General features: G+C 43.8%; 1 protein-coding gene across 2 annotated transcripts in view; it reads left to right on the forward strand.

Moving 5' to 3' along the window:
- Nucleotides 1-26,989, forward strand: part of BEND5 (BEN domain containing 5) — a 1,107,701-nt gene that overhangs the window by 893,854 nt on the left and 186,858 nt on the right. For both annotated transcript variants that reach the window (XM_077333807.1, XM_077333806.1), the window contains exon 9: nt 2,389-2,500. In XM_077333807.1, coding sequence (XP_077189922.1) covers nt 2,389-2,500 — 112 coding nt within the window. The remainder of the gene's footprint in view (nt 1-2,388; nt 2,501-26,989) is intronic.

Genomic DNA, 26,989 nt, shown 5'->3' on the forward strand with positions numbered 1-26,989 from the left:
GGTAAAATGCCAGCCGTGCTACCTTCGTGACCTGGGCTTCCATTGTAAGGGAAGCATCCAGGATCACACCCAGGTTCCTGGCGGAGTGAGTCGCTAGGAGCTGCACACCATCCAGGATGGGCAAGCGCGCTTCCTCCCATGGTACCTTCCTACCCAAACACAGGACCTCCGTCTTTGCAGGATTGAGCTTTAGATGACTCTGCTTGATCCATTTTTTCACTGCTTTCAGGCATCTGGCTAAAGATTCTGGGGGGGAGTCAGGGCAGTCATCCATCAGGAGGAAGAGCTGGGTGTCATCTGCGTATTGGTGGCAACCCAGCCCAAACCTCCGCACCAGCTGAGCAAGAGGGCACATGAAGATATTAAATAGGATAGGAGAGAGCACTGCTCCTTTTGGGACTCCACATAGAATCATAGAGTTGGAAGGGGCCATACAGACCATCTAGTCCAACTCCCTGCTCAACACAGGATTAGCCCTAAGCATCCTAAAGCATCCAAGAAAAGGGTGTATCCAACCTTTGCTTGAAGACTGCCAGTGAGGGGGAGCTCACCACCTCCTTAGGCAGCCTATTCCACTGCTGAACTACTCTGACTGTGAAAAACCTTTTCCTGATATCTAGCCTATATCGTTGTACTTGAAGTTTAAACCCATTACTGTGTGTCCTCTCCTCTGCAGCCAGCAGAAACAGCATCCTGCTCTCCTCCAAGTGACAACCTTTCAAATACTTAAATAGGGCTATCATGTCCCCTCTCAACCTCCTTTTCTCCAGGCTGAACATTCCCAAGTCCCTCAACCTATCTTCATAGGGCTTGGTTCCTTGGCCCCAGATCATCTTCGTCGCTCTCCTCTGTACCCTTTCAATTTTATCGACGTCCTTCTTGAAGTGAGGCCTCCAGAACTGCACACAGTACTCCAGGTGTGGTCTGACCAGTGCCGTATACAGTGGGACCTTGACATCTTGTGATTTTGATGTGATGCCCCTGTTGATACAGCCCAAAATGGCATTTGCCTTTTTTACCGTTGCATCACACTGCCTGCTCATGTTTAGTTTACAATCCACAAGTACCCCAAGGTCTCGTTCACACACAGTGCTACCTAGAAGCGTATCCCCCATCCAGTAGGCATGCTTTTCATTTTTCTGACCCAGATGCAGAACTTTACACTTATCTTTATTAAATTGCATCTTGTTCTCATTTGCCCATTTTTCCATTGTGTTCAGATCTCGTTGAACTCTATCTCTATCTTCCGGAGTATTTGCCAGTCCTCCCAATTTGGTGTCATCTGCAAACTTGATGAATAGTCCCTCCACCCCCTCATCTAGATCATTAATAAATATGTTAAAAAGTACCGGGCCGAGCACCGAGCCCTGAGGTACCCCGCTACTCACCTCTCTCCAGTCTGATGAAACACCATTGACAACAACTCTTTGAGTGCGGTTCTCTAACCAATTCCCTATCCACCTAACTATCTGATGAACATGTGAGCTGGTGACGGCTAGATACTCTCTCTCCCATTGCTACCCTCTGTCCACGACCCTGGAGGAAGGAGATCAGCCATTTGAAGGCTGTCTCCCTTATCCCAGCGGCGGCAAGGCGGTGAGCTAGGAGCTCATGATCGACTGTGTCAAACGCTGCCGACATGTCTAATAGTATCAGCAGCACTGACCCGCCTCTGTCCAGTTGGCGGCGGAGGTCATCTTTAACAACCAATTCTCATGACATATTTTATACTTGCCTCCCCCCACCCCAAAACCCTATGTATGCCTTATATCAGGGTACATGATAATTTCAAACCATTCTTTTTTACCTTCAAAATATTTGCAAGTGATGTCACTACTTAGTATTTTGATGAGAAATGCCACAGTTGAAATGAACATGTGCCCTTTTAGAGCTGATGTCCTACATGCACATTTTGAATTCAGGGGTCTCACCTCAAATCCAAGACATTTCTTGAGTGGTAGATCTAAATATACTGTAAGTTGCTCATGAGCCGGATACTGGTTGCTGAGATGAGAACTAATCCTCTGTACTATTGAGGTCCATGTAGCACTGTTTATTTCCAAAATTTCACCTTGTGATCTAGAGGTAGCTCTTTGGGAGTCAATATTTTGTCATATCTGCCCCAAGTACAGTCCTGTATACAGGTACTTAGGCAGAGAAGCAGGACTGTTTTGAAGTTGAAATTGCAGCTAATCAGGGAAGATGGATTAAGGACAGAAAAGTAGAAGACAGACACTTATTGAATATGGGAGACTGTCACTGCAGTGAACATAATATTTTTCTGTTCAGTATCTAGATTAGTAAACTAGGGGTCATATACACACAATTTCAATACAAGATCTTGAAGTGTGATTGCCTGCACTATATATATATATATATATTTTACAGGTGTTCTCTAATGGGCTTTGATTTAAATCGACATTGGGTAGATCCTTCTCCTTGGGCTCATCCTACACTACATGGTGTCAAGCAGCTCATTATTGAGATGTACAACAATCCGGTAAGTAACTTTGTCTTGGCATACCACCTAAACAAGAGTGTACATATGTTTCTTTCTCTTCCACTGGTTTCTTTCTCTTCCAATTGGTAATATGATGCCAATTGGGACAAAAAAAAGTCCCAACTTCAAGTGTAGGCGAATGGGATCTAACTTTGCTGGGACTGAGAGTAACTTGAACAGTTCCACAGGGCATGCAAAAGGGAGCTCCTCTGCCAGGCATTTGGTTGAGGTTAACCAATCACCTTCCATTGGCTACTGAACCTCCCTCCCAGTAAAGCCACCATCAATTATTTATATTTTTACCGCCATGATTTATATATTGTTGTATGTTGTTTTAATGGGATTTTATTGGGGAGTTTTAATTGTAATTGGGGATTAATTTTTGTAACCCACCATGAGCCACATGTCAAGAGTTGCAAGAAATAAATCAAGAAATAAATTAAAAAAAAATAAAATATATGTAGTGCCTTTGCTACTAAACATTAAATGTTGGACCACAAGATACAGGTTCTAAAAAGTTTGTTCTAAAATAGTGATAATTTTCCTGTAAATCTAAGGCAGGTGCTGTTATGTAAAAGCAGAAGGGAAATAGCATTTGCTAACGTAATATCAACACACAAACATGTATACAGGTACTTAGGCAGAGAAGCAGGACTGTTTTGAAGGTGAAATTGCAGATAATCAGCAGAGATGGATTAAGGGCAGAAAAGTGGAAGACAGACAATTATTGAATATATGACATCAAAGTGTAGAAGGATTATTCAGTATGATACCTAAGAAAAACCTCTCAACATAGATAGATAGAGGTAGGTTTGAAAATATAAAATAAGTAATAGACATCTGGTGAGAAATGTAATGGGACTTTATATATGGCTCTTGTTGAGTAAATTCTTGATGTTCCATCTCACAGTCACAGCTCCCTTTTAAGGAAATGTTAGTGTATTAAAGCACATATTGCTGTCATTCCTTTTTCTGTAGCTGCTGATTTTACAGATTGTCCTTATAATAGCCAAAGATTGGCCTATTTACATATATGCAGATTTATGTAATGAAGCTTGGCACAACTCTGATGTATGGTTCTGAAAACGTAGCAGGATTCCAATGTTTAAAAAGAAATATAATTTGGAGGGAAAAAACCCCAAATGCAACATCTGTGAATGTTGCAAAAGAGATTGTCAACTTCTGGGTTTGATATAGAGAAACAAACATGGGATACATATAATACTAGGGATGGGCACGAACTGGGAAAATGCAGTTTGGTTTGCAGTTCATGGATCGTTTATGCACTGGGAACTTCACTGCCCCAGCTCCTGTGCAGGTGCACAAATCGGGGACAGATGAGGCATACCGGGCCAAATGCTCCTCCGTGTGGGTGCAGGAAGAGGTGGGGCAACCTGCCATGATTAATATTTCAGCCTGCAGCCCAGAATGAAACCTCCAGTGCATAAACGGTCATGGTGAAGAAAATATGAAAGGGCAGGGAGGGAGTAAGGATAGCCCACAGGGTGGAAAGACAGCAATGGCCCAGTCAGAAACCGTAGTTGGCATCAAGGAGAGTAAAAAGATAGTAGGATTCATCTTCCTCAAATCTCATAAGAAAAGTTATAGTTGTTCTAGAAATACAGAGGTTTCTTGTTTGAACAGGCATAGATGCAATAGGTCTTTCTCCCTATCAGCTACCATTTTTTAATTTACATAGTCCTAATTTCTTAGTGTATCCAGTGTTGAACAGTCTGACCCTGCCCCCCAAACTGAATTGGAAGCCACATGCATTTAGGGAACATTAATGAGGAACTAAGTACTAGTTTGATGTACTAACTTTCATGCTGTAAAGACTCAAAATGGAACTGAAATCAGGACAAGCTATGGGATAAATAGCAGAGTGCAGAAAGCATATTCAGGTTTAAAACACCCCAACAGGCATTCATTGATTGATTGCACTTGTGTTTTTTTTTTCTTTTTCCACTGAAATTAAAGGGGCTTGTCAAATACAGACGCATATAATGAATCAATTCCCTATTCTGACCCAATCTGGGACTGATTAAAACTTCTATTTTCTAAAAGACTTCTCCCTCCTCTTAAAAACTTCTTTGTATATTTTGAAGAAGGTAGTGGAATTTCTCTCTCTTGATATTACTCAAAGAAACAGTTTCACAACTGCTAGCAGCTATAAATAGTGAAACCGATAACTAACTAGTCTTGTGGGGAAAGTTTTGTGAGGAAAATGGATAATGAACAAGTGTGACAAGGAAGAATCACAGAGCCCCAGAAGGTATCATGACACTTTAAAAAAGATTTTGAAAAGGTATCTATCCTAGATAGTTTAATTTAAAGACATCATCATATTACTTTGTTCTGGAGAAAAACATTATTTTATTTATTTATTTATTTATCATACTTCTATACCGCCCTCCCCGGAGGCTCATTCCTCCCCGGAGGAATTTGAATTACAATTCAAAAGTTGTTTATTAAAAAATCTTTTTTTCTCCAGACAGATTATTGGATGAATATTACAATTTGTATGTAAGATATGTAAGAAATGAACAAAACTAAAGTCTAAAAGATGTCCAAAGATATTAAAAATAACCTATACCAAGTATAAATAATTCTATGTAATTACACTGTTATCACAGTTTTAAAATATGGTTTGCTAATTGGCTTTTAATTGGAACATCCTCCATGAATACATGTTCAGGTCTGATGATATTATGGCATGCTGTGTGAATACCACAATACTGTTTAATTGTCTAATATTTTAAAGTGATTATCTGGATTAGGTAAAATCTCATACGCAGCAAATTGTATAAAATGTGGAAGATATTGACTTTTCTCTTATTTCATGAAAATGATAACAGGAGCACTATCAGTATTAGTTACTTGTAGTGTTATTGTTTTAGCTTTCCAAAAGTGCTTGACATTTTTAAATTGGTCACTTGTTTCATGAATTATAGTTCAAATTAGAATAGATAAGAAAAATTATCTTTAGTCAACTTGAGAACACCATAAAAGTCTTAAGTTACCAATGAGAATAGGTTATCGTACCAAAATAGAATGTATTGAGATGCACCGTTTCAGAAAAACATGAAGAAGCTTGCTACCTTATCTGATAATTTTTTGCTCTTGGGCTACAGATTCGAAGCATTCTATTGTTGGGAGCTAAACACTTTTGATCTGCTCCTTACATCCTACACTCATCCCTCTGTTGGTCCCTGCTTTTGCTGCTATTTCCCTAGTCACATATTTCTATTGGTCTCTGCAGTTTCCCCCCTAATTTCTTTCCTCAAATACTGTGTTCCCCTTTTTTGCTACTCTCACTCCAAGCTTCTTTGATCCAACCATCTAACCAATGGCAAGAGAAGACTGTTAGTCTCCCAAGGTAACTTCAAGTACTGTTTACTCGTGTTCCATCCTTTTTGAGTACCTGTCACTACAGGAACAAACTGGCAAAACAAGTGCTTTGGAACAAATCAACATGGTCTTTGCTTTAATTTGATGCATCATTCATATTATATGACTCTAGTAAGTGCTCTAAAGTGACACATTCACAAATACTGTGAATCTGGTATTTTAATAAGGACTATGGGAAACATGTATAAAAAGCACCGAAAACATTATTTTATCTGTATTAAAGGTAGGCACATCAAGGAAGGACATGATGGCTGTTGTTATGTTGGTAAAAAAGCAGTGTTCCGTTAAATGTAACTACTCCAAAGTTCTCCAGGAATGCTGAGACAAGTTTAGTATCTGACAGTTGACTGACAAAATATCTCACCATCTTTTAAGTTACTGAGATACTGAGAATAACTTCTTCATGCTACTGAATTCTTTATCTACAGTTGTTCTCAGGAGTGCAGTTTCGGACCAACAAAGAGAATGTGCAGGATGACTAGAACTGTTGAGCACTCAGCCTCCCTTGGAGAATGGCTCCTCTTGGCCACTGGACCAGCAACCCTTAATTGGGGGACCAAAGGGAACAGGGCTCTGTTTAGTTACCTCCAGTTGCCCTGCAATGAGCTTGCAAAGTCAGCATTCCCTGCAGCCTCTTACAGAGGCCTCCCGTTATGGAGAGTCCAGGGGGATGTGAACTCCCTCCCCAAGGATCTTCCCCAGGCCTAAAACTGACACTGAATAAGGCCAAAGCCTGGCCACATTCTTGCCAATGCTCCTATGCAGATAGCTACCGCATAAGGACATCACACACTCCATGCAGCCAAATGTCACTGGATAGTACACAGCAGCTGTAGGCCCTTGGTTGGGGATAGGTCTTTCACACCCAGTTGCACAATAATTACTGAAAAACCTCAGCTGCAACTCTGGGAGATTATCAACTTGTCCCTTTATACAGGGACCTTCCTGGTAGGTCTGAAGGAAGTAGTGGTTTGCCCTTTATTGAAAAAAAACATATGTGGATCCCTGGGATCTGACCAGTTACCACCCAGACTCACATCTTGCATTTCTGGGGAAGGTGATTTAAAGGGCTGCTGTGCACCAACTGCTTGCATTTCTGGATGAAGCAATGGTTTTGGATCCATTCCATCCTGGCCATGGGGTCAAGACAAGACTGGTCACCTTTGTGGATGATCAAGGTGGGTCAGCACTGCTGGTGTTGCTTGACCTCACAGCAGCATTTGACATGGTAGACCATGAGCTTCTTACTGACTGCCTCATTCAGGGACTGCCTTTCAGTGGGTTGCCTCCTTTGTCCATGTCAAGGTCAGAGGGTGCAAAACAAAAAGGAAAAAATATCCTGACCCAAATCAAAGGTCAAGAACCCAAAAAGGTCAAAATAAGGGAAATGAATTTAAGCCTCTGTAGGGTAGAACATAATTTTAAAATTTAGTACTAATCTTTATTAAAGTTGAAAACCCAAGGCTAATCAATAAAATCAGTGAATGCATGCAAACCAATATCTCCACTGACCAGACACATTTCAGTGTCACTATCTTTATCAATGGTCAGGCATGAAATAAAAACAGCATGCATAAAATATAAACATAGTTGTATACAGAGTTAGCTCCTATATATAAAATGATATTATATACTCAGGACACTATGAACCTTAGTCAATTCTGTGGACCAGAATGCCAGATAAAACAAATTGAAGCCTCTAATGTTTCAAAAGTAGGCCGTGGTCAAGGTAAGCACTTTCAATGGCCAGCTGATACTTTTTTGTTTGTTTGCTTTCTTATGCTGCTGCTATGAGCATTTCAGTTTTGTCTACTTTTGTTGTGGGTGTTTCTTTTATACCATTTTATACTGTTTTTGTACAAAACCAAGTGTCAGTATTAACAGTAATTTTATCAAATTTTATTACTGTATTCAGGCTTCAGCTTCATCTCAAAGGGGGGGAGAAGCTGTGTGAGGAAACAGAATTTTAAAATTAAAATAAAGAAAAGAAAACATGGCTAGGAAAATCATTAATAATCACATACTACTTATTGTCCTGCTCCTTATGCAGGTTGTTTGATTGCATATCTGGTAACATGCTATACAGAAAGAGCTCTTAAGCTCTGCTTCAAGTTACCGTGCTTAGACTCACATACATAAAAAAAGGGAATCTGAATGACCCAGCCAATTATAGACCGATAAGTCTACTAAGCGTAATAAGCAAACTCTACGCAAAAAAATCTTCAGTGGAAACTTTGGGATTGGCTGGACCAGAATAATTTTCTGGCAGACGAACAAGGAGGATTTAGAGAGGGTAGTTCAACACAAAATCACTGTACAATACTTGATCATATCATGGTTAAATACTCTTCCAGATCTATGACAACCCTGTATGCAGCTTTTGTTGATTTGAAATCGGCATTCGACTCTGTGTCAAGGGAATTACTATGGGAGAAATTAGATAAGACTTCTATTTTTGATACGTGCTATGTATGAAAATACCACCATCAGAGTTAAGTGTAATGCCCATGGTCATCTGACTAATTCTATTAAAGCACTTAAACAGGGTTGTGTTTTATCACCCCTTCTGTTTAACATCTTTATAAATGATATGGTTGAACATTTCGGGAATAGTGAATTACATCCCCCCAGATTAGCTAACAAACATATCTCACTACGGCTGTATGCAGATGACGCTGTCCTGTTATCAAGAACGCCAAATGGAATGAGAAGGGCCTTGGTTCTACTGGCTACTTACTGCCGATTGAACCAGCTAGAGGTCAGTCATTCAAAAACAAAGATTATGGTTTTTGGTAACTAGCCTAAAGCATATATATGGTGTCTCAATTCATCACCCATAACAGGTCAGATTTTACAAATATCTGGGAGTACTATTCCAATCAAATGGCCGTAGAAACTCCCATATATATCATACTAGTAAATAAGCCCGCTGCTCTTGGAATGCAGCGGGCGCTAGCAGGGGTTTGGAGGGTGAAGGGACGGCTGTTGACAGGCATGGGGTGAGGGGGTGGACTCTAGGGGGTTGTGGGGCGCCGCGTGAGGCGGAGGCGGGTCATCCTGCCCCCCCGCCAGTGGCGGCGCAGTCTACCTGGAGTTGGCGGCGGGGTGGCAGTCTGCGGCATCGCGGGGTGGTCATGGGGCGTCACCGTGGCGGGGAGCGTGGCGGGCTCCAGGGGCAGAGAGGAGCGTAGTTGGAGCTGCAGTGGGCGGGGCAGTGGGCTCCGTGAGGCGGCAGGTGAGGGGGTGTTCATGTAGGCGTTGTTGTGGAAATGTGCAAGGGATTTGCAGTAATTATATGAGAAAATGCTTGCAAATCGCACTCATTGGCGAATAGAAACACAGGGTCAAAGAGTGAAGACTTTCTGCTGGGTAATTGGTAAATGTCAATGAGCGCAGGGGAACCACTGGAGGGATGCAGGCATAAGTAAGGAGCGAGGGAAAGCAGGATTCTGTAGCAAGGGGCGGCGGGTGGATTTGTGTGTGTGTGAGTGCATGAAGCCTTTCAAGGTGTACACACATCTCAACGCATTGTGTGCGTGTGTGTGATATTATGTCCTTAAATAAAAAGCAAACCGAACAACTCCAGCGCGATCGTGCAGCTCTAAGGAAGAGGCCAGGATATTCTTGCAGAGACGGGAAGCCGGAGAAACTGTTGCAAATAAAACGGGCCCAGATTAAATCAACTGATACACACAATTCGCCAAGGGGAGATGGTTCCCCTCGCCATAAATATAGGCCCATATCCTCCCTCCCTGCCTCCCTCCCTCCTGCTGTTCGCGCCTCCCTATTAGTCAGGCCAGCGGCCAGGGCCCTATTGCGAGCCGTGCGATGCATGGCTCACAATTGATCCATGGCCGCTGGAGTGACAATCAGAGGGCCCAATTGGCAGGCGCTTTGCGCCTGCCGATTGGACCCTCCAATTGTCAGTCCAAGGGAAGGGGCTTATGGGTGCCCTTCCTCATCATGGACAGGGCCCGCCGCCATGGCCCTTAATGAATTATTTAATCCGCTCCGCGGGTTAAAGATATTTCCTCAAATGCCCAGAGAAGCTCAGGTGCCATTCAGAAATTCTTGTGTCACGAAGGTGGGCGTTATGTTCCCACAGCCCTTAAGCTGTTCAAGGCAAAACCTCTAGCACAGATGATGTATGGGGCCCCATTTTTTATAAATGCCAATATTTCCAGCCTAGAAAAGACCCAGGCTAAATTTTTAAGATGCCTGCCCCAAGTACCAACCAGCATTTCCAACGCTGCAATCCAGGTGGAAACAGGAATGTAGTCTGTTCAGACCAGAATATGGATATGTGCGTCCATGTACTGGTTAAAATTGCTTTTTTCCACAAAGGGTTTGCTTTACCTAATGATGTCTGAATCAATGGTTGTACTGTGGATATCCACTCTTGAGACAAAAAATTTGCTCATATGGTCTATCCAAACAGTTAATACTGTCTTTGGGTTTCAACTGAGCAAAGGAAACGATAAAACAAAGAATCCTAGATATGCATTGCCAACAGGATTTCAATCAAGTAAAAAATCCACTTTTTCCAATGCTTCCACTTAATAATATGAGGCCATTACCTTATTTATCTAATCTTGTTTTCCCAGATCATAGGAGATCATTTTCTCTCCTACGACATAACATGCTCCCATTCACTTTTAGGGAAGGTTTATTCAAAAAAATACCCATCTGTGATCGTTTATGCATCTGCCAGGATGGGAGCATTGAGACATCTGAACATGTATTACTCCAATGTAGGCTATATGATCAATTCAGGAGAGAACTTATACCATCCCTACAGAATAAGCCCAACTCAGAGGTGATCAAAGAAATGTTGTCAGACAAAAGCACAGAAATAACTTCTGTTGTGGCCAGATTTGTTTGGAGAGCAATCAACACAAGGAAGAGCTGGGTGGATTTGGAGCAACATAGGTAGAGATAGTCTCAATTGCTTGAGATAATGCTTGTGAGTTTTAAAATTAGAATGTTGATTCTTATAGCTGGAATGTTTTCAAATTTTATACTATTTTAGTTATCAGTGATTCTTTTATGTACTTTGTAAATGCCAGATGTTTTATGTACTTTGTAATTTGACTACTGGTCTAGTAGTAAGAATAATAAAGACAAAATAATAATAATAGTAATAATAATAAAGACAAAGACTCACAAATGTTTATTTTAATAACATGAAAGTAAGTATATGTATTTATTGCATTACTTGCTTTAACTCCCTTCTTTGGGCACATTTACAGTTTGCTGCTTCATACTGCTATGAAGAACACTAAGTGATTCTATTAGGGCAGGAGTAGTCAAACTGCGGCCCTCCAGATGTCCAGCATTTGCTGGCAGGGGCTCATGGGAATTGTAGTCCATGGATATCTGGAGGGCCACAGTTTGATTACCCCTGTTAAAGTATGGGTTGTAGGACATATGATGCAGCCATCATTAGTCAAACTAAGCAGTTCCTGGCTGGAGGGCAACCTTAGGAAAATCACATATATTCTATCCAATCTTGCTATAGACAAAAATATAAATGTAATGACTCCTTTGAAGTGCTTAGCAACACATCCATTCAGAGCCTGTGTTAGACAGATTTTAGACAGTGAATCAGTTAAAAGTTGCTTTTGTTAAAGGTTTTAAAAGATGATTTTCTAATCTATTACCACTACATATAATAAGTATATACAATCTACAATCTTCCCTATGGCTCTATGCGGTTTATATAAAACATTTCGAAACATTTACATAGAACATGCTCAAAATCAATATAACAATATAACAATAACATACCAAATAGAACAGTATTTAACAATAACTTTGCCACTCCCTCAGTAGGTTCGGTCCCTCAGTCTGGGGGGGGGGGGGAACCTGTAGATGTTATGGGTCAGTTGGCCTCACCAAATGCCTGGTGGAAGAGCTCCCTTTTGCAGGCCCTGTGGAATTGTGGAAGTTCTGGCAGGGCCCTGATCTCTTTGGGGAGCTCATTCCACCAGGTAGGGGCCATGACTGAAAAGGCCCTGCCCGACATGCCTCTTTAGAGCCAGGGATCCACAGTCTGTTGGAAAGGACAGAGCATAGCGTTCTTCGGGGGGTATAGGCAGGGAGGTGGTCTCTCAGATACACTGTGCCCAGACCGCGTATGGCCTTAAAGGTGATTACCAAAACCTTAAACTTAATCCAGAATTCAACTGGGAGCCAACTGAGTTCTTGGAGTACCGGCCGGATATGAGATCTCCATTATGTCTTAGAGACCAGTGGCACCTTTAAGACCAACAAAGTATCTGAGGAAGTGTGCATATACACGAAAGCTCATCTTGAATAAAACTTTGTTGGTCTTAAAGGTGTCACTGTAATCTAAGTTTGTTCTGCTGCTTCAGACCAACATGGCTACCTACTGGGATCTATTAGGATAAATCCATGCAAAAAATTGATGTGACAATTGTTACCTTGAACATGTACCTTTCCAATTTATGTGCTCTGTGTTGTTGTGATGGAAAGGCTCCAATTTTGACAGCTGAAATGTACTGAACATTTCCAATGATTTGGCTGTTATCATTAAAGGGGTGGGAGGGAGACATGGTTATATGAATCCACACTGAATTTGTTTTGAATCCAAGCCTGGCATACTGAGACTATTCTGATTGGAAGATCACTTTAAGTATTTACTGCAGGATAGACTGAAATGCAGTTCTAGTATTAGCAGTAGGATTTTCTACCTAATTCCCTTTTTTAAAAGGAAATGGCTTATTTTCAGGAAAAACCTTATGTTCTATTGGAAAACACTAATCCCTGAACTTGCATTCAAGTGGCCTGCGGTTTGCAGCCAATCCATATCTCAAAACCTGAGCCCATCACAAATGACAACATTGCTTAAATTACCTCCCACTTTTGCTCCACTTCTGTGATGTCTGTTCATTATCAAATAACTCAAATGAAAGAATAACACTTTGGTCTCCCAACTGTACGAACTCTGCTGGTGTCTGCTGTACATTTTCTTTTTTGTCAGGGCAGCAAATTGTATCCATCTTCAAGCTCTGCTTTCACTCTTGGAATGTTATTAGCATAGTCATCAATGCAAAACTGCACGGTAAATGAATAAAATATAATAATGGAGTTGGCAGGGGTTATGTATCTAAATTGCCCACTTATATTCCCTGTACTTTGAGTCTACAAGTAGCATCATCTAATCTAGCATTTGGATAGTTGGAAGCTATCATTAACTGCTCGGTATGCTCCCCCCCCCACTCCCATTTCTACCCCAAACAATGCTGTAACATTCAGTAACAAAGATTTTGTATCTATTTTAAATGCTGGCAAGGTTTGAATTTGGCCCCTAACAAACATTAAACAATGTGAATCATTATTAATGCATGCTATTAGAAAATGCAAAATGAAAACATATGGGCCTTCTGAAGAATGCAAACATTGAATGAGGGCTTATTTATTTATTTCATTCAGTCTTTTGGTTTCTGTTTACCTGGTCTCATGACAACTTATAACATTAAAATCAATAAGGTAAAGACAACATAAAAACACGTATACGACTATTTATTTATTTATTTATATATTTGTTTGTTTGTTTGTTTGTTTATTATTTATTTATTTATTTATTATATTTATATACCGCCCTCCCCGGAGGCTCAGGGGGTTTACATATAACAAATGAACAATACATGAAACAATCTATATTACTAGCCAAACTATAATATTAATAACAATGGCTATAACAGTATAACAATATAACAGTATAATAGTACAAACAATGCAACAGTGAAACAGGTCCAGAGCACTCTGGTGGAGTTCTGGGAGGGAGGGGGGAGCAGGGGCCCTTCAGTCACTGTTGGTAATACCTGGTCTCAACCAAATGGGTGGCAGAAGAGCTCCTTTTTGCAGGCCCCGCAGAACTGTTTAAGCTCCGTCAGGGCCCTGATCTCCTCTGGGAGCTCATTCCACCAGGTGGGGGCCAGAACAGAAAATGCTCTGGCCCTGGTTGAGGCCAGGTGGACTTCTTTAGGGCCAGAGACTATTAGAAACATGCTGATGTGAAGAATCTTAAGATGAGGATGTTGTATCCCTTTATCCACACAAATAGATAGGGATGGGCATGAAGTGGATCATGAACTAAAAATCATCATGAATTATGGGTAGTTTGTGGTTCATCTGTACACCGCCCGTGGCGCCACGGGCGCCACGGACTAAATAAAACAGTAAGGGGTTCTGGGGCGGGATGTGTCCAGGATGAGGAAGGGTCCGGATTGGACCCTTCCTCATGACAGACAACCGGAGGGACCAAACGGCAGGCGCGAAGCGCCTGCCGATTGGTCCCTCCGATTCCCAGCCCCAGCAACTGCGAGCCGCGCGGCTCGCAGTTGCTCCCGGCCTGACGGGGTGAGAGGCGCGAAGCGTCTCTCACCGCGTCAGGCCGGCCCCAAGGAAGCCCCCGCCGCAAACACAACACAAGACTCCAGCCGCCGAGAAGCTGCAGAAAAAAAAAAACACCCCCGGAGGAGCCTTTCGCCGCTAGCGCGACGAGAGGCAGCAGAAAAAAAAAACCCTGTAGGAGCTCCAAGCCGCCGCGCCGACGAGAGGCAGCAGAAAAAAAAAACCCTGTAGGAGCTCCAAGCCGGCACGCCCACGAGAGGCAGCAGAAAAAAAAAACCCTGTAGGAGCCTTTCGCAGATCCAAGCAGCAGAAAACAAAACCCTGAAGGAGCCTTTCCCAGCTCCAAGCAGCAGAAAAAAAAACCCCTGTAGGAGCTCCAAGCCGGCACGCCCACGAGAGCTAGCAGGAAAAAAAAACCCTGCAGGAGCCTTTCACAGCTCCAAGCAGCAGAAAAAAAAACCCTGTAGGAGCCTTTCGCAGATCCAAGCAGCAGAAAAAAAAACCCTGTAGGAGCCTTTCGCAGATCCAAGCAGCAGAAAACAAAACCCTGAAGGAGCCTTTCCCAGCTCCAAGCAGCAGGAAAAAAAACCCCTGTAGGAGCTCCAAGCCGGCACGCCCACGAGAGCTAGCAGAAAAAAAAAACCCTGCAGGAGCCTTTCACAGCTCCAAGCAGCAGAAAAAAAAACCCTGTAGGAGCCTTTCGCAGATCCAAGCAGCAGAAAACAAAACCCTGAAGGAGCCTTTCCCAGCTCCAAGCAGCAGGAAAAAAAAACCCTGTAGGAGCTCCAAGCCGGCACGCCCACGAGAGCTAGCAGAAAAAAAAAACCCTGCAGGAGCCTTTCACAGCTCCAAGCAGCAGAAAAAAAAAACCTGTAGGAGCCTTTCGCAGATCCAAGCAGCAGAAAAAAAAACCCTGTAGGAGCCTTTCGCAGATCCAAGCAGCAGAAAACAAAACCCTGAAGGAGCCTTTCCCAGCTCCAAGCAGCAGGAAAAAAAACCCCTGTAGGAGCTCCAAGCCGGCACGCCCACGAGAGCTAGCAGAAAAAAAAAACCCTGCAGGAGCCTTTCACAGCTCCAAGCAGCAGAAAAAAAAACCCTGTAGGAGCCTTTCGCAGATCCAAGCAGCAGAAAACAAAACCCTGTAGGAGCCTTTCCCAGCTCCAAGCAGCAGAAAAAAAAAAACCCTGTAGGAGCCTTTCACAGCTCCACGCAGCAGAAAAAAAAAGCACCTCCTGGTGTCCCCTGGGTCCTAGCGCCCATTGCATTCCTGGTTGCAATGGGCTTTCTTGCTAGTAAAGCAATGTTTGTGAACTAAAGACCCACCATGGACTTTCACAAATTTTGATGCACTTAATGACAGTCTGTGAAGAACAGAAAGTAGGGGTTTAAAGGGATCCATGCCATTTAAACCTCTAGTTCTGCTCTTTACAGAAAATAAGCTGAGTGGCGGGAAGCTGAAAGAAGGCTTTTAAATAGATCTGCCATTTAACTCCCTGACAATCATCTGTTTGGTTTAAATGGCTCAGAGCTTGCTGCAAAAAGTGGCAGGGACCAGAAATCAGGGGACGATATACCTATGGGCAAGAATCTCGCAGAAGAAATGGAGTAGCCTTCATAATCAATAAAAGAGTAGGAAAATCAGTTTTGGGATACAATCCCCAAAATGACAGAATGATCTCAGTTCGAATCCAAGGCAAACCATTCAACTTCACAGTACTATAGGTCTATGCCCCAACTACTGCTGCTGAAGAGGATGAAGTTGACCAGTTCTATGAAGCCCTACAACACCTTCTAGAAGCAACACCCCAAAATTATGTCCTTATCATCATGGGAGATTGGAATGCTAAGTAGGAAGCCAAAAGATAACCAGGATAACAGGCAAGTTTGGCCTTGGAGTACAAAATGAAGCAGAGCACAGGCTGGAAGAATTTTGTCAAGAGAATACAATGGTCATAGCAAACACTCTTTTCCAACAACCCAAGAGATGACTCTACATATGGACAACACCAGATGGTCAACACAGAAATCAGATTGACTATGTGCTCTGCAGCCAAAGATGGATGAGTTCTATACAGTCAGTAAAAACAAGATCAGGAGCCGATTGTGGTTCCGACCATCAGCTTCTTGTTGCAAAATTTAGGCTTCAATTGAAGAAAGTAGGGAAAAGCACTAGGCCACTCGGGTATGAACTAAATCATATCCCTGACGAATATACAGTAGAGATGACAAATAGATTTAAGGAATTAGATCTGATAGAGAGCCTGAAGAACTGTGGACGGAAGTTCGCAACATTGTACAAGAGGTAGCAAGTAAAACCATTCTAAAGAAAAAGAAATGCAAGAAAGCAAAATGGCTGTCTGAGGAAGCTTTACAAATAGCTGAGGAGAGAAGGGAAGTGAAAGGCAAGGGAGAAAGAGAAAGATACATCCAATTGAATGCAGAATTCCAGAGAATAGCTAGAAGAGATAAGAATGCCTTCTTAAATGAACAGTGCAAACAAATAGAAGAAAACAATAGAATAGGGAGGACCAGAGATCTCTTCAAGAAAATTGGAGATATGAAGAGAACGTTTCATGCAAAGATAGGTATGATTAAGGACCAAAATGGTAGGGACCTCACAGAAGCAGAAGAGATTTTAAAAGGGTAGCAAAATTATACAGAAGAACTATACAAGAGCGAGTTTAACATCCCTGATAACCACAATGGGGTAGTCACTGACCTGGAGCCAGACATCCTGGGATGTGAAGTCAAATTATTATTATTATTATTATTATTATTATTATTATTATTATTATTATTATTATTATTATTATTATTATTATTTAGATTTATTTCCCGCCACTCCTCGTAGGCTTGTAGCGGGTCACAATAGTCTTGTCCCCATTAAAATACCGATTAAAAGACTTTATGGGCCTCAAGAAGTCTGAGCAACCGTAAAGCTAGTGGAAGTGACAACATTCCATTTTAATTATTCAAAATCTTAAAAGACGATGCAGTAAAAGTGCTATATGCCAGCAAATTTGGAAAACTCAACAGTGGCCACAGGATTGGAAAAACTCAGTTTACATTCCAATCCCAAAGAAGGGCAATGCCAAAGAATGTTCAAACTACTGCACCATTACACTCATTTCTCATGCTAGCAAAGTTATGCTCAAAATCCTACAAGATAGGCTCCAGTAATATGTGGACCGAGAACTTCCAGAAGTACAGGCAGGCTTTTGAAGAGGCAGAGGAACTAGAGATCAAATTGCCAACATATGCTGGGTCATGGAGAAAGTTAGGGAGTTTCAGAAAAAAATCTACTTCTGCTTCATTGACTGTGCTAAAGCCTTTGATTGTGTGGAACACAAGAAATTGTGGCATGTTCTTAAAGAGATGGGAATACCAGAGCATCTTATCTGTCTCTTGAGAAACCTATATGCGGGTCAAGAAGTAACAGTGAGAACCGGGCATGGAATCACTGATTGGTTCAAAATTGAGAAAGGAGTTTGGCGAGGCTGTATACTGTTGCCTGGCATATTTCACTTGTATGCAGAGCACATCATGAGAAAGGCGGGGTTAGATGAGTCACAAATTGGGATCAAGATTGCAGGGAGAAATATCAACAACCTCATATATGCAGATGATACCACTCTAATGGCAGAAAGCAAAGATGAACTAAAGAGCCTCTTGATGTGGGTGAAGGAGGAGAGTGCAAAATTTGGCTTGAAACTCAACATCAAGAAAACAAAGATCATAGCAAATAGATGGGGACGAAATGGAGGTAGTGACAGATTTTATTTTCCTGGGCTCCAAGATCACTGCAGATGGAGACTGCAGCAAAGAAAAAAAAAGATGCTTGCTTCTAGGGAGGAAAGGTATGGCAAATATCCATAGTCGCAAACCAACTAACAGAGTACCTGGAAGAAGCTTCGGTCCTAGACCCATCTCAGTCAGTCTTCTGGCCTGGGCATGGGGTAGAGACAGTGCTAGTCACCCTGACGGATGACCTCCGTCACCAGTTGGACCGAGGCGGTGTCATGAACCCCCCTGCTTCATGCCATCTGACTCCCCGCCGGGGCCCTCAGGAACCTCACCCCTGGTGCCCCTGTCTGAGTTCCGCTCGGCCTTAGGGCCGGACCCACAGCTGGCCGACCTCCGCTCGCAGCTCCGTGCCCACGAGGGGGTCTGGTATAAGGGGGACCGCTTGTACGTTCCCGCCTCTCTCCGCAAATCGATTCTCGAACTGTGCCACGACAGCAAAGCCGCTGGGCACTTTGGCTTCCTGAAAACATGGGGGCTGTTACGACGCCAGTTCTGGTGGCCGGGGGCCCATCGCGACGTGGGGAAATACGTCGCGGGCTGCCCGGTGTGCCTCGCGCACAAACGGGGGGGTGGGGAAGCCCCAGGGCCTGTTGAAACCCCTGGAAGTCCCGGACCGCCCCTGGGAGATCATCTCCATGGATTTCATCATGGACTTGCCCCTCAGCCAGGGGAAGACGGTGATTTGGGTAGTAGTGGACCAATTCTCGAAACAGGCCCACTTCGTCCCCTGCCCGGGCCTGCCCACCGCGCAGCGCCTGGCCGAACTGTTCATTGCCCACGTAGTACGACTCCACGGGTTCCCCCACAAAATAATCAGCGACCGGGGGCCCCAGTTCGTTGCCAAGTTCTGGGGGACCTTAATGACCCTGGCAGGGGTGTCCCGGGGGCTTAGCTCGGCCTACCACCCCGCCACGAACGGGCAGACGGAGCGGGTGAACCAGGTCCTCGAGCAGTACCTCCGCTGCTTTTTGAACTACCACCAGGACGACTGGGTTTCCCTCCTGCCCTTGGCGGAGTACGCCTACAACAACGCGCCACATTCCAGCACGGGGAGGTCTCCCTTTGAAGTGGTGCACGGCTACGCCTCGCCCCCCTTCCCCACACTAATGAAGCCGCCGGGGGACCCCGCCGCCTCCCCGCCCGGGGTGGACGAGTGGGCGGCCCGGGTGCGGGAGGCCTGGGGGGAAGTGTCCGAGTCCCTGGAAAAGGCGAAAGCGGACTTTAAACGGTGGGCGGACCGTAAGTGCCAGAGCTCCCCGCCATACGCCGTGGGGGATGAGGTGTACATTTCGACCAAACACCTCAAAAACAGGCGGCCATGTAAGAAGCTAAATTACCAATTCGTGGGTCCCTTCAAAGTGGTGCAAGTGCTGAACGAGGTCACCATACGGGTAGAGCTACCCAAAGCCTACTGCAAGGTTCACCCTGTTTTCCATGTCAGCCTGGTCAAGAAAGCCCCCCCGCCGGATGACTGGCACCCGCAGTCGTGCCCTCCTCCCCCTGTCATGCCACTATGAGCTGGCCGACATAGTCGACTCCCGCCTTTTCCGTAAACAGTTACAGTATCTGGTTTCCTGGAAAGGCTTCCCCGACTCTGACAACGAGTGGGTCGACGCGGGGGACGTAGCAGCCCCCCTTCTCCTCCGCAAGTTCCATTCTCGCTTCCCCGACAAGCCAGGCCCGGCCCCTGTCGCCGCGGGCGCCTGAACGGGGGGGGCCTTAGGGGGAGGCGAGTGTCATGAACCCCCCTGCTTCATGCCATCTTGCTCCCCGCCGACCCTGCATATTCTCACACTCTCATGCCTTCTCCGGCCGCTGCTGGCCAAGGCCATAAAGTAATAAACCTGTCTTCTGAGAACTCCACTCCCTTCCTTTCCCAGCGGGTGAGGAGCCCCAACAAATGCATCAATCTTACTGTAAGTGTCCTTGCGGAGACAGCAAAGTCTCAACAATGTGCCAACCTCCCGATAAGGCTCCGGGCCATCTGGCCGCCTGGGAACAGAACCCCTTTTGACACCTGTACCCACTCTCCCGCCGAAACCTTCTGGATCCCCCTCCCTTATTTGGTGAGCCCTATATCTGCCCTTCCTATCCCCTATGTACTTTGTTATTATCAAGATCTTTGCTTAGGAAGATCTTGGCATGCTTTAGCTTACTGTGGACTTTGCCTAATAAAGCTCTACTTCGGAATTTGCAACTGACTGTTGGATTCTTGATGCGCTTTCACTTGGGACTCCACAGGCTGGGCTCAGCCTGATTCCTGACAGGCGGGTCAGCACTGCTGATATTACTAGACCTCTCAGCAGCGTTCAACACAGTCGATCATGAGCTTCTAGCTCGCCGCCTCATCGATGCCGGAATACAAGAGACAGCCCTCCAATGGCTGATCTCCTTCCTCCGAGATCATGGACATAGGGTTGCAATAGGAGACAAACATCAGACCGTCATCAACTTACTTGTGGAGTCCCACAAGGAGCGGTCCTCTCTCCTATCCTAATCGACATCTTTATGCGCCCTCTCGCACAACTGGTACAGAGGTTTGGGATGGGTTGTCATCAATATGCCGATGACACCCAGCTCTTCCTCCTGATGGATGGCTGCCCTGACTCCCCCCCAGAAGCATTAGCCAGCTGCCTGGAAGCAGTGACGAGATGGCTGAAGCAGAGTCGTCTGAAGCTCAATCCTTCAAAGACGGAGGTCCTGTGGCTGGGTAGGAAGGGCCCATGCGAGGAAGTGCGCCTGCCTGCCCTGGATGGAGTATAGCTCTCTACGGCTGATTCTGCCAGGAACCTAGGCATGATTCTGGATGCTTCCCGCACAATGGAAGCCCAGATCACAAAGGTAGCACGGCTGGCATTTTACCATCTCTGCCAAGCCAAACTACTAGCGCCCTACCTGGCCCCGGAACACCTAGCCACAGTGATCCATGCGACGGTCACCTCTAGACTGGACTTCTGTAACTTGCTCTACGCAGGCCTGCCCTTAGCCTTGACCCGGAAACTACAGTTGGTCCAAAACACAGCGGCCAGGATCCTCACAGCCACTCCGTGGAGGTCCCACATCCGGCCCATTCTCCACCAACTTCAGTGGTTGCCAGTTGAATTCTGGATCAGACTAAAGGTTCTGGTAATTACCTTCAAGGACATTTGCGGTCAGGGCCCAGTGTACCTGAGGGACCGCCTCCCTGCCTATGCCCCCAAAAGAGCTCTGCGCTCCACCGCCACCAACCGGCTAATGGTCCCTGGCCCTAAAGAAGTCTGCCTGGTCTCGACCGGGGCCAGTCCTGGCCCCCACCTGGTGGAACGAGCTCCCAGAGGAGATCAGGGCCCTGACGGAGCTTAAACGGTTCTGCAGGGCCTGCAAAAAGGAGCTCTTCCGCCAGGCATTTGGTTGAGACCAGGCACAACCAACAGCGAATGAAGGGCCCCCGCTCTCCCCCCTCTCCTCCCCTTCCTCCCAGAACTCCACCAGAGCGCTCTGGACCTGTTGTAGTATTGCACTGTTGCATCGTTATGCTATTTTATTATATTGTTATACTGTTATATTATTCTGTTATATTGTTACAACCACTGTTATTAATTACTGTATGATTTTTAACAAAGACTGTTTCATGTATTGTTGATTAGTTTAGTGTAAACTGCCCTGAGCCTTCGGGGAGGGCGGTATATAAATCTAAATAAATAAATAAATCTAGACAGCATCCTAAAAAGCTTAGACATCACTCTACCAACAATACTGTGTCTAGTCAAGGCTATGGTCTTCCCAGTTGCAATGTATGGGTGTGAAAGTTGGGCCATAAGGAAGGCCGAGCATCAAAGAATTGAGGCTTTTGAACTCTGGTGCTGGAGAAGACTCTTGTGAGTCCCTTGGACTGCAAGGCAAACAACCGGTCAGTCCTAGAGGAGATCAGCCCGGACTGCTCCTTAGAAGGCCAGATCCAGAAGATGAAACTCATATACTTTGGCCACCTCATGAGAACAAAGGACTCCTTGGAGAAGAGCCTAATGCTGGGAGCGATTAAGGGCAAAAGAAGAAGGGGATGACAGAAAATGAGGAAGCAGTTGGTGCAAAATTAAATGGACCGAGGAATGGTAGAGGACAGGAAGGCCTTGAGGATCATTGTCCATGGGGTCTTGATGGGTCGGACATGACTTCGCACCTAACAACAACAATGTGGCTATCACAATACCTCTTTTAAAACATCATGAACATACCCAAAGTATTATTGTAAATGGTTCATCCTCTTTTTGGAGAGAAGTGACGAGTGGAGTGCCTCAAGGATCTGTCCTGGCCCTTTGTTATTCAACATATTCATAAATTACTTGGCTGAAGGAATAGGGGGGGGGGTACTTATTAAATTTGCTGATGGGAGGGGTAGCAAGCACACCAGAAGAAAATACAAGATGATCTTGACAGGCTAGAAAACTGGGTTAAAATGAATAAAATTAATTTCAGTTGTGATAAATGTGAAGTTCTTCATTTAGGTAGGAAAAATGATATGCATCACTATAGGATGGGTGACACTTGTCTTAGCAGTAGTATGTGTAAAAAAGGATCTGTGGGTCTTAATAGACCCAACACTGAACATGAGTCAGCAGTGTGACCCAGTAGCTAAAAAGGCAAATGGGATTTTCAGTTGTAGTAAAAGAAGTATAGTGTCCATATGAAGTGAGAGAGACAGTAAATATCACTTGTTTCCTGCGATCATGTTTATTTACTTGCCAGGCCCACGAGGGTACATTTTGCTTTTCAGGGGGACACTAACCTCAATAAGGACACTGGAAACCATTTCCTTGGTAAAAATTTGCCCACAACTTTATTAAACAACAGTGTTGCATTGAATGGGGCAAAGGATCTGGTCCTCTTGTGGTCAGCTGACCACAAGACCGCCCTCATATGTTAACAGGCTGCTTGCACACAGCCTCTTATGGAGGTTCCCTCAAGTGGGTAGTACAGCTTGCAGGCTTGGCCCACCCCACAAACAGATCCGCCTCATGCTCCCTATCCCTCAAGCTGTGACAATAAAAGTAACTTTTGAATGCTCTTTAACACAGTGCAGAACAATAATGAAACAGGGAGGGTTGGTGGGAAGCCTGGTAGGGGAAAGAGGGAAAGAGGCAAGGCTCTATCAGGTGGCCCCTTAAATAGGTACCTGCTTGGCCCTCTTTCCCAATGGCCCCCTTCGCCGTGTCCTGATGTCCCCCGGCATCCATGGGATGCCAGGACATGTAGACCAGAGCTCCCTGCCAGCCAGGCCCTCCAGCAGCATGGAGTCCCTGTGGCAGCAAACATGCCCTTGTGGTGAGTCCCATTCACTCTTCTTGTTCCAGAATCAGGCAAAAAGATGAAAACCCAGGCCCCATACCAATGAAGGTACAGTTGTTGAGATAACAATGACTAGAAACAGAGCTTTGAAAATTACCTTCAGGGGAACCAAATTGGTTGATGCTAATATGAAATATTCATATTCTAGAACATGGATATGTTTTCATTCCTTACATTATCACGTTGCATTTTTATGTACAGCATAACAGCACAGGAGAGATTGGTCATGTCCTTTACAGCGATGTTTTCCTTATGGTACCAGAATAATCAGAACAATGTGAGAGTTGAAATCTCTCCCTAGATATTCTTTTGGAGAAAAGGAACTAACTCCACAGTCAGCTCTGGGGACCTGATTGTGCCAAGTGGTCTATTGGGTATCTAGACTGACTGGCAGCCTCTTCATCTCTTCTCTTTATGGAATGTTAGAATTATGTGCAAAGGATAGATAAGTGTGCTGAGCAAGAAATGACATTTATTCTATACAAAGCTGGATCTACAACTTCCCTGGTGAATTATAATCCTCTCAGTGCTGTGGTTATTTTAGTCAACCTTAAAAGCCCCCCTGTAAATCTGGATACCATTCAAATTGATTCACCCAAGCACCAGCAAAAGTTGAGGAAATTAAATTCAGCCTAAATCTAGGAAATTCTTGACTGCTGGAAAAGGATGTAATTCTCTGATTGCTGTTTAAAATTCAATTAAGGATCATACATGATGTGCAGAGTAGAGTCATGTTGTTATATGTTTTAGCTATGAAGTAACTAAATCAGAGTAAGAACAATGTTTTCAGCATCCAGTCACTCATCCACTAGCCCGAGGAAAGCAACCTACCAGTGGTTTTCTAATTAAGATGTTCATTTTGATAGCATTTAGTTTTGTGGATCAATTATGCTTTTCCATTCTCACTGCTGAGATTTAGAAACCTCATAGAACTGAAGAGTTAAAAATGACCCCAAATTCATTTAACACATACATGTAGGTAATATTAAACAGAAGTTTGGTAGGATCTATTGAACCATAAATGGAATGTGCACACAGAATAAATCTTTTCCTGTTGTGTCCCCAAAGCTCTTATTAGTCAGGGGATATTTGGCAGGGAGCCAAGGACATGTGTGGGGAAAGGCAGGAGTACCTTCTCCCTCCATACCACAGTTCAAAGCAGAAAAGGTTTCCCTCTAATCTTTTATAGCATTCACTGCAGCTGCTGTGTGACTGGAAAGCAAGTTGGGTCAGAGAAACCCAGACACAACTCATCCCAAAATGTAACATCTAGTGGGTCCATACTCTTTTAACATTAGTGGTGTCAGATGTTGTCTCCAGACCTCTGCCATTAATCCATTTTTTAAAATAAGAAACCTTGCCTGACTATGTTAATAGAAAATTAACACAACTGAATGGTACCAAAGGAGGGTGTATGCACCTCTGTTCCTTTGGGCTTGAAAGTAATTTTGATGCTTCCTTTAAAAAAAGATTTGGTGCTCTTTCTCTGTCTTTTGTTCACCGGGCTACACATTCTCTTTGTTAAGCAATTGCTCCCAGTTGTCTGCTTTATGCTTGCTGTGTTCAATTAGTTCTGTTGCTTGCACTTTTTGTCCTTTTCCATTTCCATAAAACATCATGGCAGTAATTTGATTTATCCCAATTAATAGCTCCAATCTCTAACAGTCTGCCTAGCAGTGATGTGTGGAAGAAGAGAGGGTTATTGTTTTTTGGATCTGGAAATTTCTGAAAGCAGAAAGGCACGTTTCTTGAGAATTGGGGGGATGGGACAGTGTTTTCTGTCTTTAAGGAGCTAATGATGGGCAAAAGACAAAAATGTGTTTTGCCTTCCTATAAAGTTTCCTACTCACTATGTCCCATATGCTTTCAAAGCATGAGGATTAGGTGGCCATTTTGACTTAAAGGTGTTTTTACATATGTGCCTTCAAGCCTCTCGTATATGATTTCTGCAACACGTGAAGGCTGTTAATTTGAAGAGAACATAGGTTACAATCGTTACATTGTAGCTGTAGGCTGGTGGCTACTTCTTGCATTAGTTTTCGCACAAGCCTTAAATTAGCTTTGTGTTTAACTGACCTACAGGTCTTGGATTACACTACTGGTCAGTTAAACACAAAGCTAATTTAAGGCTTGTGTGAAAACTAATGCAAGAAGTAGCCACCAGCCTTTACTTTCAACATATTAGATCGCTACAGTGCACAAACATGGTGAATGTCTGCCCATGTTGTCCCCTTCAGCAGCCCACATATATGGCTTCCAACTTCAGTAGAAATCTTTGAAATAGCTGCCTTTTCATAAGACACTTCCTACATTCCTGACTGTGTGCAAGAGTCTACCAGGAACATGGGGAGATAGTACCCAGATGTAAGTCCTTCATCAGTGCTGTGGCGAGGAATCAAACCTGACTCACCAGGTTAGAAGTCGGCACTCCTAACCACTACACAAAGCTAATATATTTTTCTATGGAGGCCTTTGTATTAATTATTTTGTTGTGTGTTAGTCTTTGGCTTCAGCCATGAAAATGGAACAAACAGATGTCTAAGTAGTCTAATATCCTGATTGATTTGTTGAATTTCTTATGAAACTGACTTTAATAATGGATTCATGACATGCAATACCCATATCAAGTATTTACTGTGGAACTTTTAATAAACCAAATTCTCTGTACTTAGTTATCAATGCTACCAACTGTCCTCTCTCTGTTTATTAAATAAAATTTCTTTTTGTATTGAATCTTGGGAAGCTTTCTGGTGCTGAAAGCATGCTTAATATTACATGGTGGGAATTAGGAGTATTTGATATTTCAGCAGTGTTTTTTTCCAGCCAACTAGTGATTTGTAGAGCTTACTAGCTGGAAGCAGGAGAGGATGTTAAGGTCTAGAAGGCCATTTTGTCTTGTCTGGCTTTTTGATTCTCAGCAACTAAGCTGGAAACCTCATAAGAACGGGCTTACAAGATTTCCTCTGCTTCCTGTCTGCAGTTGAGCTTGGATTATTGCTAAACCTAGCTACTCTTGCTGTGAACCTACTTCTTCTGGAAAGCTTTTCTTTAACTCTTCCATATCCATTCTTTTACTGTATTGCAAACTGTCATACTGTACATAACACTGTAGTTGGGAGTTATCATGAAGCTATTTCAGCAGTGCACTTGTCATTATTTCAGCAGTGTACTTGTCCTTAACTCCTTCCCTTGAATTCAAGGTCAGGCATGTATTAACACCAGTACATCATCTGCTTCAATGAAAGTGCTGTATGCATGACATATTTTTGTGCATCTTTGTGTGTGTGTGTGCTTAGTTTAAAGCACTTAATCTGTAATGCTCTGTAGAGCATTATGAACTTGTTAGCATTTTTACATAACAAGAATCCCTGCTACATTGATTGCAATAGTGGGGCACCAGGCCCCCTACAAGATAGGGTGGAGGCAATAGAAAGGATGCTTTAAAGCAAGGTGTTTTATTCCCAGTATTAAAAGGAATGATCAACATAAATTGAAAAATTAATTGGAAGTGAGTCAGAAATTATGGGCTAGTGGTAACTACTTTCATATAATTTCAGAGCGTAATTGCAGCAG

Source organism: Paroedura picta, chromosome 4, assembly GCF_049243985.1.
Source record: "Paroedura picta isolate Pp20150507F chromosome 4, Ppicta_v3.0, whole genome shotgun sequence".
NCBI classification, from domain to species: Eukaryota; Metazoa; Chordata; class Lepidosauria; order Squamata; family Gekkonidae; genus Paroedura; species Paroedura picta.